Source organism: Nerophis lumbriciformis, linkage group LG02 (assembly GCF_033978685.3).
Source record: "Nerophis lumbriciformis linkage group LG02, RoL_Nlum_v2.1, whole genome shotgun sequence".
Classification (NCBI taxonomy): Eukaryota; Metazoa; Chordata; class Actinopteri; order Syngnathiformes; family Syngnathidae; genus Nerophis; species Nerophis lumbriciformis.
This window is the reverse complement of record NC_084549.2, coordinates 67777501-67791487: the sequence shown is the minus strand read 5'-3', so window position 1 is coordinate 67791487 and position 13987 is coordinate 67777501. Positions and strand designations below refer to the sequence as shown.

At 33.9% G+C, this 13987-nt stretch overlaps 1 protein-coding gene across 1 annotated transcript in view; it reads right to left on the bottom strand.

The window, feature by feature from the left end:
- Positions 1 to 3656: 3656 nt before the first annotated feature.
- Positions 3657 to 13987, bottom strand: part of sult6b1 (sulfotransferase family, cytosolic, 6b, member 1) — a 12541-nt gene continuing 2210 nt past the window's right edge. Inside the window, exons 2-7 of the mRNA XM_061975026.1 lie at positions 12105 to 12217; positions 11765 to 11854; positions 8053 to 8179; positions 7770 to 7864; positions 7551 to 7701; positions 3657 to 4324 (exon numbers count right to left, since the gene is read on the bottom strand). Coding sequence (XP_061831010.1) covers positions 4197 to 4324; positions 7551 to 7701; positions 7770 to 7864; positions 8053 to 8179; positions 11765 to 11854; positions 12105 to 12217 — 704 coding nt within the window. The 3' untranslated portion in view covers positions 3657 to 4196. The remainder of the gene's footprint in view (positions 4325 to 7550; positions 7702 to 7769; positions 7865 to 8052; positions 8180 to 11764; positions 11855 to 12104; positions 12218 to 13987) is intronic.

Below are 13987 nucleotides of genomic sequence, written 5' to 3'. Positions count from 1 at the left end.
GTGATGATAAAATGTTAGTTAGACATCACTGGTTGACACCTTCAAAATAAAGCACATCAGTGAGGATTTTCTTCATAAAACTTATGATAAAATGTTAGTGATGATAAAATGTTAGTTAGACATCACTTGTTGACACCTTCAAAATAAAGCATAACTGAGGATTTTCTTCATAAAACTAATGATAACATGTTAGACATCACTGGTGGACGTTTTCAAAATAAAGCACATCAGTGATGATTTTCTTTACAGAACTAATGATAAAATATTATCTAGACATCACTGTTTTATATCAGTGATTATTTTTTTCATAAAACTAATGATAAATGTTAGCAAACATGTTAGACATCACTGGTGGACGTTTTCAAAATAAAGCATATCAGTGATGGTAAAATGTTAGTTAGATATCACTGGTTGACACCTTCAAAATAAAGCATATCAGTGAGGATTTTCTTTACAGAACTATCCATCCATCCATTTCCTACCGCTTGTCCTTTTCGGGGTGGATAAATATTAGCTAGACATCACTGTTTGACACCTTCAAAATAAAGTATATCAGTGATTTGTTTCATAAAACTAATGATAAAATGTTAGCAAACATGTTAGACATCACTGGTGGACGTTTTCAAAATAAAGCATATCAGTGATGATAAAATGTTAGTTAGACATCACTGGTTGACACCTTCAAAATAAAGCACATCAGTGAGGATTTTCTTCATAAAACTTATGATAAAATGTTAGTGATGATAAAATGTTAGTTAGACATCACTGGTTGACACCTTCAAAATAAAGCATATCAGTGAGGATTTTCTTCATAAAACTAATGATAACATGTTAGACATCACTGGTGGACGTTTTCAAAATAAAGCACATCAGTGATGATTTTCTTTACAGAACTAATGATAAAATATTAGCTAGACATCACTGCTTTATATCAGTGATTATTTTTTTCATAAAACTAATGATAAAATGTTAGCAAACATGTTAGACATCACTGGTGGACGTTTTCAAAATAAAGCATATCAGTGATGGTAAAATGTTAGTTAGATATCACTGGTTGACACCTTCAAAATAAAGCATATCAGTGAGGATTTTCTTTACAGGACTATCCATCCATCCATTTTCTACCGCTTGTCCTTTTCGGGGTGGATAAATATTAGCTAGATATCACTGTTTGACACCTTCAAAATAAAGTATATCAGTGATTTTTTTCATAAAACTAATGATAAAATGTTAGCAAACATGTTAGACATCACTGGTGGACGTTTTCAAAATAAAGCATATCAGTGATGATAACATGTTAGTTAGACATCACTGCTTGACACCTTCAAAGTAAAGCATATCAGTGAGGATTTTCTTCATAAAACTAATGATAAAATGTTAGTTAGACATCACTTGTTGACACCTTCAAAATAAAGCATAACAGTGAGGATTTTCTTCATAAAACTAATGATAACATGTTAGACATCACTGGTGGACCTTTTCAAAATAAAGCACATCAGTGATGATTTTCTTTACAGAACTAATGATAAAATATTAGCTAGACATCATTATTTTATATCAGTGATTATTTTTTTCATAAAACTAATGATAAATGTTAGCAAACATGTTAGACATCACTGGTGGACGTTTTCAAAATAAAGCATATCAGTGATGGTAAAATGTTAGTTAGACATCACTGGTTGACACCTTCAAAATAAAGCATATCAGTGAGGATTTTCTTTACAGAACTATCCATCCATCCATTTTCTACCGCTTGTCCTTTTCGGGGTGGATAAATATTAGCTAGACATCACTGTTTGACACCTTCAAAATAAAGTATATCAGTGATTTTTTTCATAAAACTAATGATAAAATGTTAGCAAACATGTTAGACATCACTGGTGGACGTTTTCAAAATAAAGCATATCAGTGATGATAAAATGTTAGCTAGACATCACTGGTTGACACCTTCAAAATAAAGCACATCAGTGAGGATTTTCTTCATAAAACTAATGATAAAATGTTAGTTAGACATCACTTGTTGACACCTTCAAAATAAAGCATATCAGTGAGGATTTTCTTCATAAAACTAATGATAACATGTTAGACATCACTGGTGGACGTTTTCAAAATAAAGCATATCAGTGATGATAAAATGTTAGCTAGACATCACTGGTTGACACCTTCAAAATAAAGCACATCAGTGAGGATTTTCTTCATAAAACTAATGATAAAATGTTAGTTAGACATCACTTGTTGACACCTTCAAAATAAAGCATATCAGTGAGGATTTTCTTCATAAAACTAATGATAACATGTTAGACATCACTGGTGGACGTTTTCAAAATAAAGCACATCAGTGATAATTTTCTTTACAGAACTAATGATAAAATATTATCTAGACATCACTGTTTTATATCAGTGATTATTTTTTTCATAAAACTAATGATAAATGTTAGCAAACATGTTAGACATCACTGGTGGACGTTTTCAAAATAAAGCATATCAGTGATGGTAAAATGTTAGTTAGACATCACTGGTTGACACCTTCAAAATAAAGCATATCAGTGAGGATTTTCTTTACAGAACTATCCGTCCATCCATTTCCTACCGCTTGTCCTTTTCGGGGTGGATAAATATTAGCTAGACATCACTGTTTGACACCTTCAAAATAAAGTATATCAGTGATTTTTTTCATAAAACTAATGATAAAATGTTAGCAAACATGTTAGACATCACTGGTGGACGTTTTCAAAATAAAGCATATCAGTGATGGTAAAATGTTAGTTAGACATCACTGGTTGACACCTTCAAAATAAAGCATATCAGTGAGGATTTTCTTTACAGAACTATCCATCCATCCATTTCCTACCGCTTGTCCTTTTTGGGGTGGATAAATATTAGCTAGACATCACTGTTTGACACCTTCAAAATAAAGTATATCAGTGATTTTTTTTCCTCATAAAACTAATGATAAAATGTTAGCAAACATGTTAGACATCACTGGTGGACGTTTTCAAAATAAAGCATATCAGTGATGATAAAATGTTAGTTAGACATCACTGCTTGACACCTTCAAAGTAAAGCATATCAGTGATGATTTTTTTCATAAAACTAATGATAAAATGTTAGCTAACATGTTAGACAGCACTGGTGGACGTTTTCAAAATAAAGCATATCAATAGTGATGATAAAATGTTAGTTAGACATCACTGGTTAACACCTTCAAAATAAAGCACATCAGTGAGGATTTTCTTCATAAAACTAATGATAAAATGTTAGTTAGACATCACTTGTTGACACCTTCAAAATAAAGCATATCAGTGAGGATTTTCTTCATAAAACTAATGATAACATGTTAGACATCACTGGTGGACGTTTTCAAAATAAAGCATATCAGTGATGGTAAAATGTTAGTTAGACATCACTGGTTGACACCTTCAAAATAAAGCATATCAGTGAGGATTTTCATCATCAAACAGTACTAATGCTAAAATGTTAGCTAGCTGCATTAAAATACAACATATCTGATGGTGATTTGTGCAACATTATTAATAAAAAGCAGTTTTAATAGCCATTTATTAGTGAAGTATTTATGGTCATAGTTGCATTGAAACAATATCAGTGTGTCATTTAAGGAATTAAGTACAACAAAGTAATGTTTACTACAAAAAGTTAGCAGATGAGAAGACTTAAGTTGTTGAAAGGATTCCAACTTATCTTCAGACCTGGTGAAGAGTTGAACTGATCTTCTGACAGAACTTGAATTGAAGGTCTTCTTCGTAGTTACGGAGCTTCAATTGTGTCTTTAATGCCAAAGATCTGAATTTATCTCACTGCGTTTAAATTTAATGGACTCCATTTCTTTACGTCAAATTATGCTGACCATTTTATTGAATAAAAATGTGTTTAAAAAAATCAGTGTTTTAAAATTCAGTGTAAAAAAATATCAGTTCGCACTGAAGCAATCGATCGTGTCTCGGAAGCAGCCAATGAGGTGTCAGCTTTCAAGTCATGTGACATTCTTGAGGGGTTTTTTTTTCAAGCAAAGACTATTTCTGCACTGGATTTTTCAAAGCACAAATTCTGCTCACACATTTTTTAATTCAGCCAATTAGTCAGCATGATTTGATGTAAAACAATCCAGTTCACAGAATTCAAACGCAAACAAATCAGTTCCACAAATTCAGTGTAAAAAAAATTGGCGACCTGGCGTCCTACAGACAGTGGAGGTCGTAGTTGAGCTGGCGTCCCAGCCGGGTCCCTGCCAGGTGTTGGCTGAAGACCTGGTCCATCTGCCGGCTCTGTTCCTCCGTGAAGTGGTTCCTCCAGTCCCCCACCTCACCTGCCATCACATGCTCGCTAAGTTAAGTTAAAGTACCAATGATTGTCACACACACACTAGGTGTGGCGAAATTATTCTCTGCATTTGACCCATCACCAATTGATCACCCCCTGGGAGGTGAGAGGAGCAGTGAGCAGCAGCGGTGGCCGCGCCCGGGAATCATTTTTGGTGATTTAACCCCCAATTCCAACCCTTGATGCTGAGTACCAAGCAGGGAGTTAATGGCTCCCATTTTTATAATCTTTAGTATGACTCGGCCGGGGTTTGAACTCACAACCTACCCATCTCAGGGCGGACACTCTAACCACTAGGCCACTGAGTAAGCTAGGTGAGATCATCACCTGTGACGTCGGCCCCGCCCACCTTGTCCAAATCTCCCCAAACCTGTCCTTATGTTTTTAATGTAACTATTATAGTTTTTAATTTCTTCACATTTTATGTTGTATATGTAATTAAAATGTTATTTATCATAACTAGAACTCAACCGTGTCCAAATCTCGCTAGACTTCTGCTGCTAAGTTGTTTTAAATGTTAACAAGTTTGGAGAGATTTGGACATAGTTGGGTTATTGTTACGATTATTAACACGTTAATAACGTAAAACAATAAATTGTTGATAACTTAAAAACTATAATAGTTAGACCAATAATGCTTGCAGCACAATTCACTGGGACTGGTTTAGGAAGGTTTAGACATGGTTGGTAGGGGTGTTATTAATGAGTAATAACATGTTAATAACACAACAAACATAATAATGTTAATAACATAAAAACTATAATAGTTCGACCAAAAATGTCTGCAGCTTGGGACAAGTTTGGAGAGATTTGGACATGGTTGGGTTCTTGTTTTGACTAATAACACGTTAATTACACGTTAATAATATGAAACCATAAATTGTTAATAACTTAAAAACTATTATAGTTAGACCAATAATGTTTGCATCACAATCCACTGGGACTGGTTTAGGAAGGTTTAGACATGGTTGGTAGGGGTGTTATTAATGAGTAATAACATGTTAATAACACCACAAACATATAATGTTAATAACATAAAAACGATAATAGTTTGACCAAAAATGTTTGCAGCACAAAAGATTGGGACAAGTTTGGAGAGATATGGACATAGTTGGGTTCTAGTTATGATTAATAACACGTTTATTACACGTTAATAACATAAAAACACAACGTCAACAATTAAAAAAAAAAAAAAAGTTAAAGTTAAAGTCAAATAATTTTTGGTGATTTAACCCCCAATTCCAACCCTTGATGCTGAGTGCCAAGCAGAGCGGTAATGGCTCCCATTTTTATAGTCTTTGGTATGACTCGGCCGGGGTTTGAACTCACAACCTACCCATCTCAGGGAGGACACTCTAACCACTAGGCCACTAACTGTAATAGTTACTTCCACTTATGATTAATAACGTGTTAATTACACATTAATAACATAAAAAACATAAACGGTTAATTACTTAAAAACTGTAATAGTTCCACTTATGATTAATAACGTGTTAATTACATGTTAATAACATAAAAAACATAAACGGTTAATTACTTAAAAACTGTAATAGTTAGTTCCACTTATGATTAATAACGTGTTAATTACATGTTAATAGCATAAAAAAAACTGGTTAATAAGTTAAAAACTGTAATAGTTAGTTCAACGTATGATTAATAACATGTTAATCACATGTTAATAACATAAAAAACAAACAGTTAATTACTTAAAAACTGTAATAGTTCCACTTATGAGTAATACCGTGTTAATTACATGTTAATAACATAAAAAACATAAACGGTTAATTACTTAAAAACTGTAATAGTTAATTCCACTTATGATTAATAATATGTTAATTACACGTTAATAACATAAAAAACATAAACAGTTAATTACTTAAAAACTGTAATACTTCCACTTATGATTAGTAACGTGTTAATTACATGTTAATAACATAAAAAACATAAACGGTTAATTATTTAAAAACTGTAATAGTTAGTTCCCCTTATGATTAATAACGTGTTAATTACATGTTAATAACATAAAAAACAAACGGTTAATAAGTTAAAAACTGTAATAGTTAGTTCAACGTATGATTAATAACATGTTAATTACATGTTAATAACATAAAAAACATAAACAGTTAATTACTTAAAAACTGTAATAGTTCCACTTATGATTAGTAACGTGTTAATTACATGTTAATAACATAAAAAACATAAACGGTTAATTACTTAAAAACTGTAATACTTCCACTTATGATTAGTAACGTGTTAATTACATGTTAATAACATAAAAAACAAACGGTTAATTATTTAAAAACTGTAATAGTTAGTTCCACTTATGATTAATAACGTGTTAATTACATGTTAATAACATAAAAAACAAACGGTTAATAAGTTAAAAACTGTAATAGTTAGTTCAACGTATGATTAATAACATGTTAATTACATGTTAATAACATAAAAAACATAAACAGTTAATTACTTAAAAACTGTAATAGTTCCACTTATGATTAATACCGTGTTAATTACATGTTAATAACATAAAATACATAAACGGTTAATTACTTAAAAACTGTAATAGTTAATTCCACTTATGATTAATAATGTGTTAATTACACGTTAATAACATAAAAAACATAAACAGTTAATTACTTAAAAACTAATAGTTCAACGTATGATTAATAATGTGTTAATTACACGTTAATAACATAAAAACATCAACGTTAATAAGTTAATAAGTGTAATAGTTAGTTCAACGTATGATTAATAACGTGTTAATTACACATTAATAACATAAAAAACATAAACGGTTAATTACTTAGAAACTGTAATGTTAGTTCCACTTATGATTAATAACATGTTAATTACACGTTAATAACATAAAAAAACCATAATCTGTTAATTACTTAAAAACTGTAATAGTTCAACATATGATTAATAACGTGTTAATTACACGTTAATAACATAAAAAACATAAATGGTTAATAAGTTAAAAAGTGTAATAGTTCAACGTATGATTAATAACGTGTTAATTACACGTTAATAACATAACAAACAAACTGTTTATTAGTTAAAAACTGTAATAGTTAGTTAAACGTATGAGTAATAACGTGTTAATTACACGTTAATAACATTAAAAAAACAGTTAATAAGCTAAAAGCTGTAATAGTTAGTTCAATGTATGAGTAATAACGTGTTAATTTCACATTAATAACATAAAAACCACACCTTTCCTGAAGATGATGTTTCCAATCCCGCTGTGCTGCGAGCTCTCCTTCATGGCGGCAAAGGTGCTGGCCTCGGACACGCGGCGCACCTGATCCTGGGTCAGCGTGAAGCCCAGGAAGGAGGACATGTGACGGACGGCCTGGCCGAGGTCCTGCGTGAAGATCACATGCTCGTTTGACCACATTCCACGTGGGCGGCGAGCTCCTCCTGAGCGTTTACTTGTTTGAGCTGCTCGTAGGTGACCAGCATGACGTCAGGGTCGTCCATCCGCTTCTCCCAGGCCAAGGCGTGCTCGAAGTAGGACCCCCAGGGAACTAGATCCCCAGACAAATGCACATTAGGACCCCCAGGGAACTAGACCCCCAGACAAATGCACATTAGGACCCCCAGGGAACTAGACCCCCAGACAAATGCACATTAGGACCCCCATGCAGGGAATCATAGACCCCCAGACAAATGCACATTGAGCTGCAGCTGAGCGTGGCGGCCATAGGGCACTCACCGTCTCCTGACAAGAAGTCGGCGTAGAAAGATTCCCAGGACGACACAGAAGGCAGGACGGGGTTGTTGTTGCAGAAATGATAGAAAGACACCAGCGTGTCTTTGGGGTTCCTGAAGATCACCAACATCTGGGACACAAAACCACACTTGCACGCTTCTTATTCATTTCCATTCTAAATAAATTAACAATAAAAATAAAAAATAAATCAAATTTTGCTTGTAAATACGAAACCATTTGAACCATAAATACGTTTTAGGCCATCTCCATCAAACTGAATCATCACCCAAGGGATCGGAATCGATTCAAACTCGTGAGGTTGCCCAAAGATTCGCATCTAAACAGATTTGTCTTAGTCATGTGGCTCCCCCTAGTGGTTGTCAGGTGTGCACAAAAAATATATATATTTGAACAAAAAAAGTTACACTTTTTTTTTTTTAGAATACATTTTTAAAAATACTTTTTATAAGCCATCTCTATCCAATCATATATATATATATATATATATATATATATATATATACATATATATATATATATATATATATATATATATATATATATATATATATATATATATATATATATATATATATATATATATATATGTATGTGTATATATATATATATATATATATATATATATATATATATATATATATATATATATATATATATATATATATATATATATATATATATATATATATATATATGTATGTATATATATATATATATATATATATATATATATATATATATATATATATATATATATATATATATATATATATATATATATATAAATATATATATAGTATTTTTCGGACTATAAGTCGCAGTTTTTTTGATAGTTTGGCCAGGCTCCAGTGCGACTTATATATGTTTTTTCCTTCTTTATTATGCATTTTTGGCAGGTGTGACTTATACTCCGGTGCGACTTATACTCCGAAAAATACGGTATGTATATATATACAGGTAAAAGCCAGTAAATTAGAATATTTTGAAAAAGTTGATTTATTTCAGTAATTGCATTCAAAAGGTGTAACTTGTACATTATATTTATTCATTGCACACAGACTGATGCATTCAAATGTTTATTTCATTTAATTTTGATGATTTGAAGTGGCAACAAATGAAAATCCAAAATTCCGTGTGTCACAAAATTAGAATATTATTTAAGGCTAATACAAAAAAGGGATTTTTAGAAATGTTGCCCAACTGAAAAGTATGAAAATGAAAAATATGAGCATGTACAATACTCAATACTTGGTTGGAGCTCCTTTTGCCTCAATTACTGCGTTAATGCGGCGTGGCATGGAGTCGATGAGTTTCTGGCACTGCTCAGGTGTTATGAGAGCCCAGGTTGCTCTGATAGTGGCCTTCAACTCTTCTGCGTTTTTGGGTCTGGCATTCTGCATCTTCCTTTTCACAATACCCCACAGATTTTCTATGGGGCTAAGGTCAGGGGAGTTGGCGGGCCAATTTAGAACAGAAATACCATGGTCTGTAAACCAGGCACGGGTAGATTTTGCGCTGTGTGCAGGCGCCAAGTCCTGTTGGAACTTGAAATCTCCATCTCCATAGAGCAGGTCAGCAGCAGGAAGCATGAAGTGCTCTAAAACTTGCTGGTAGACGGCTGCGTTGACCCTGGATCTCAGGAAACAGAGTGGACCGACACCAGCAGATGACATGGCACCCCAAACCATCACCCAACCATGCAAATTTTGCATTTCCTTTGGAAATCGAGGTCCCAGAGTCTGGAGGAAGACAGGAGAGGCACAGGATCCACGTTGCCTGAAGTCTAGTGTAAAGTTTCCACCATCAGTGATGGTTTGGGGTGCCATGTCATCTGCTGGTGTCGGTCCACTCTGTTTCCTGAGATCCAGGGTCAACGCAGCTGTCTACCAGCAAGTTTTAGAGCACTTCATGCTTCCTGCTGCTGACCTGCTCTATGGAGATGGAGATTTCAAGTTCCAACAGGACTTGGCGCCTGCACACAGCGCAAAATCTACCCGTGCCTGGTTTACGGACCATGGTATTTCTGTTCTAAATTGGCCCGCCAACTCCCCTGACCTTAGCCCCATAGAAAATCTGTGGGGTATTGTGAAAAGGAAGATGCAGAATGCCAGACCCAAAAACGCAGAAGAGTTGAAGGCCACTATCAGAGCAACCTGGGCTCTCATAACACCTGAGCAGTGCCAGAAACTCATCGACTCCATGCCACGCCGCATTAACGCAGTAATTGAGGCAAAAGGAGCTCCAACCAAGTATTGAGTATTGTACATGCTCATATTTTTCATTTTCATACTTTTCAGTTGGCCAACATTTCTAAAAATCCCTTTTTTGTATTAGCCTTAAGTAATATTCTAATTTTGTGACACACGGAATTTTGGATTTTCATTTGTTGCCACTTCAAATCATCAAAATTAAATGAAATAAACATTTGAATGCATCAGTCTGTGTGCAATGAATAAATATAATGTACAAGTTACACCTTTTGAATGCAATTACTGAAATAAATCAAGTTTTTCAAAATATTCTAATTTACTGGCTTTTACCTGTATATATATACAGTATATAATTTATATTTATTTATTTTGCCGTTTTTGTTTACATGTTAAAGGTGTTTTAATGAATATACATGCATGTTTAACACATATAGATTCCTTTCTTTCATGAGACAAGAATATAAGTTGGTGTATTACCTGATTCTGATGACTTGCATTGATTGGAATCATGACAGTAGTGATGATAGCGTCCACGTTTTCAAATGGAGGAGAAAAAAGTTCCTCCTTTCTGTCTAATACCACATGAAAGTGGTTGATTTTTGGCATCTTATTTGTCCAGCTTCCATATTCGTTTTTATACACTTTACAAGAAATACATTGGCGGCAAACTCCGTAGCTTGCTAGCTTGTTTGCGCTGGCTTTCGGAGACTCTTGTTTTGAAAGCGCAGGCGCGATGGAGCGGCACTTTTATTGTGAAGACAGGAACTGTGCAGTCAGTCTTTAGGCTTTTGACGGGATGTACGGTTGAAATAAAAGGGTATTTTTTCCTTCACACTTTTGATTGATTGATTGAAACTTTTATTAGTAGATTGCACAGTACAGTACATATTCCGTACAATTGACCACTAAATGGTAACACCCCAATAAGTTTTTCAACTTGTTTAAGTCAGGTCATGTGACCGCCTGGCTCTGTTTGATTGGTCCAACGTCACCAGTGACTGCATCTGATTGGTGGAACGGAGTGAAAGTCACCAGTGACTGTATTTGTTGAAACGCAGGCACTATGGAGGTCTGTCTGACAGACCAAAACAAACAAAGTGTGCATTAACAGATCGATAAAAAATAGTAGCGAGTAGCGAGCTGAATGTAGATAAAAGTAGCGGAGTAAAAGTAGCGTTTCTTCTCTATAAATATACTCAAGTAAAAGTAAAAGTATGTTGCATTAAAACTACTCTTAGAAGTACAATTTATCCCAAAAGTTACTCAAGTAGATGTAACGGAGTAAATGTAGCGCGTTACTACCCACCTCTGATGTTATAATTATTACACCAAATAATACATTGCAAGAATCGCTTTGAATCGGGAATGGCGTTGAAAGGGGAATCGATTCTCAATAGAATCGTCATCCCGGGAATCGGAATCGAATCGTTCGGTGCCCAAAGATTCACACTCCTGGTACTTGTGGTGGCTAATGGAACGCTCACCTTTGCTCTCTTGGCGAAGAAGCTGGCAGGGATGTTGTCGGGGTGCAGGTGGGTCCCCAGAAGCCTGGGAGAGGGACTTTGATCCATCACCTGGAAGTTTGTGGCATTGCAACTAGCGTTAGCCGCCAGCATGCTAACGATACGATCAATGAAATATACGAGTATGATAATTAAAAGATGTTACAACATTCCCGTTAGCACTGTTTTGCGCTAAAGAGCTCCCCAAGTGGTGATATCAGGCATTACACCATGTCTCACTTCACTGCTGCAGGCAACTATGCTGCACAATTAACGATAATAATAGTATGAATTAGCTGCTAAGAAACATAAACATAAATACCTGGGAGACATCCGGTCCAAAAAACTCCATAAGCGGCGGCATTCTGGTTTCTACCTTCCTCCCTGTGGCCTCCATCATCATCTTCTTCAACACACCAACCATCCAGTTAAACCCTGAAACGCAAACATATATACATACATATATATATACACACACACACACACATATATATATACGTATACTTCGGTGAAAAATGTGCATATTTTGGTTTTACAGACCTATTTTCAAGGCATTTTTTCTCCCTTTTAAAACAGTTCGTTTTGAGAGGCGGAGCTTATTACTTCAGTATTTTCCAACAATTACTACAGTATTATTCCACCAATTACTACAATATTATCCCACAAATTACTACATGTATTATCCCACCAATTACTACAGTATTATCCAACAATGACTATAATATCATCCTACAAATTACTACAGTATTATCCACCAATTGTTGCAATATTATCCACCAATTACTACAGTATTATCCCACCAATTACTAAATTATTATCCACCAATTACTACAATATTATCCACCAATTACCACAATATTATCCACCAATTATCGAAGTGGATGGGGAGAGGGAAGTCTGGGCTTCTCTGCCTAGGGTGTTTCCCCCGCGACCCAACCTCAGATAAGCGGAAGAAAATGGGTGGATGGATGGATTATCCTACCAATTACTACAGTATTATTCACCAATGACTACAATATTATCCTACAAATTACTACAGTATTATCCAACAATTACTACAGTATTATCCACCATTTACTACAGTTATTATCCACCAATTATTACAGTATTATCCACCAATTACGTCAGTATTATTCAGCAATGACTACAATATTATCTTACAAATTACTACAGTATTATCCAACAATTACTACAGTATTATCGACTATTTACTACAGTATTATCCACCAATTACTACAATAGTATCCACCAATTAGTACAATATTATCCACCAATTACTACAATAATATTCACCAATTACAACAGTATTATCCGCCAATTATTACAATATTATCCCACCAATTACTACAGTATTATCCACCAATTACTACAATATTTTTGACCAATTACTACAGTATTATCCACCTTTTACTACAATATTATCCACCAAGTACTACAGTATTATCCACCAATTACTACAGTATTATCCACCAATTACTACAATATTATCCTCCAATTACTACAATATTATCACACCAATTACTACAATATTATCCTAACAATTACTACAATATTATCCACCAATTACTACAGTCTTATCCACCAATTAATACAGTATTATCCGCGAATTACTAAAATATTATCCACCAATTACTACAACATTATCCTACCAATTATTACAGTATTATCCACCTCTTGCTATAATATTATCCACCAATTACTACAGTATTATCCACCAATTATTACAATATTATCCACCAATTATTACAGTATTATCCACCTCCTGCTACAATATTATCCACCAAGTACTACAGTATTATCCACCAATTACTACAGTATTATCCACCAATTACTTCAATATTATCCCACCAATTACTACAGTATTATCCACCAATTACTACAGTGTTATCCACCAATTAATACAGTATTATCCGCCAATTACTACAGTATTATCCTCCAATTACTACAATATCATCCAACCAATTACTACAGTATTGTCGACCAATTACTACAATATTATCCATCAATTACTACAATATTATCCATCAATTACTACAACATTATCCTACCAATTGAGTTTGAGTACCTTGAAGGTAGAAAAGCGCTATATAAGTACAACCCATTTATCATTTATTATTTAATTATTACAGTATTATCCACCTATTACAACAATATTATCCTACTAATTACTACAGTATTATCCCACCAATTACTACACTATTATCG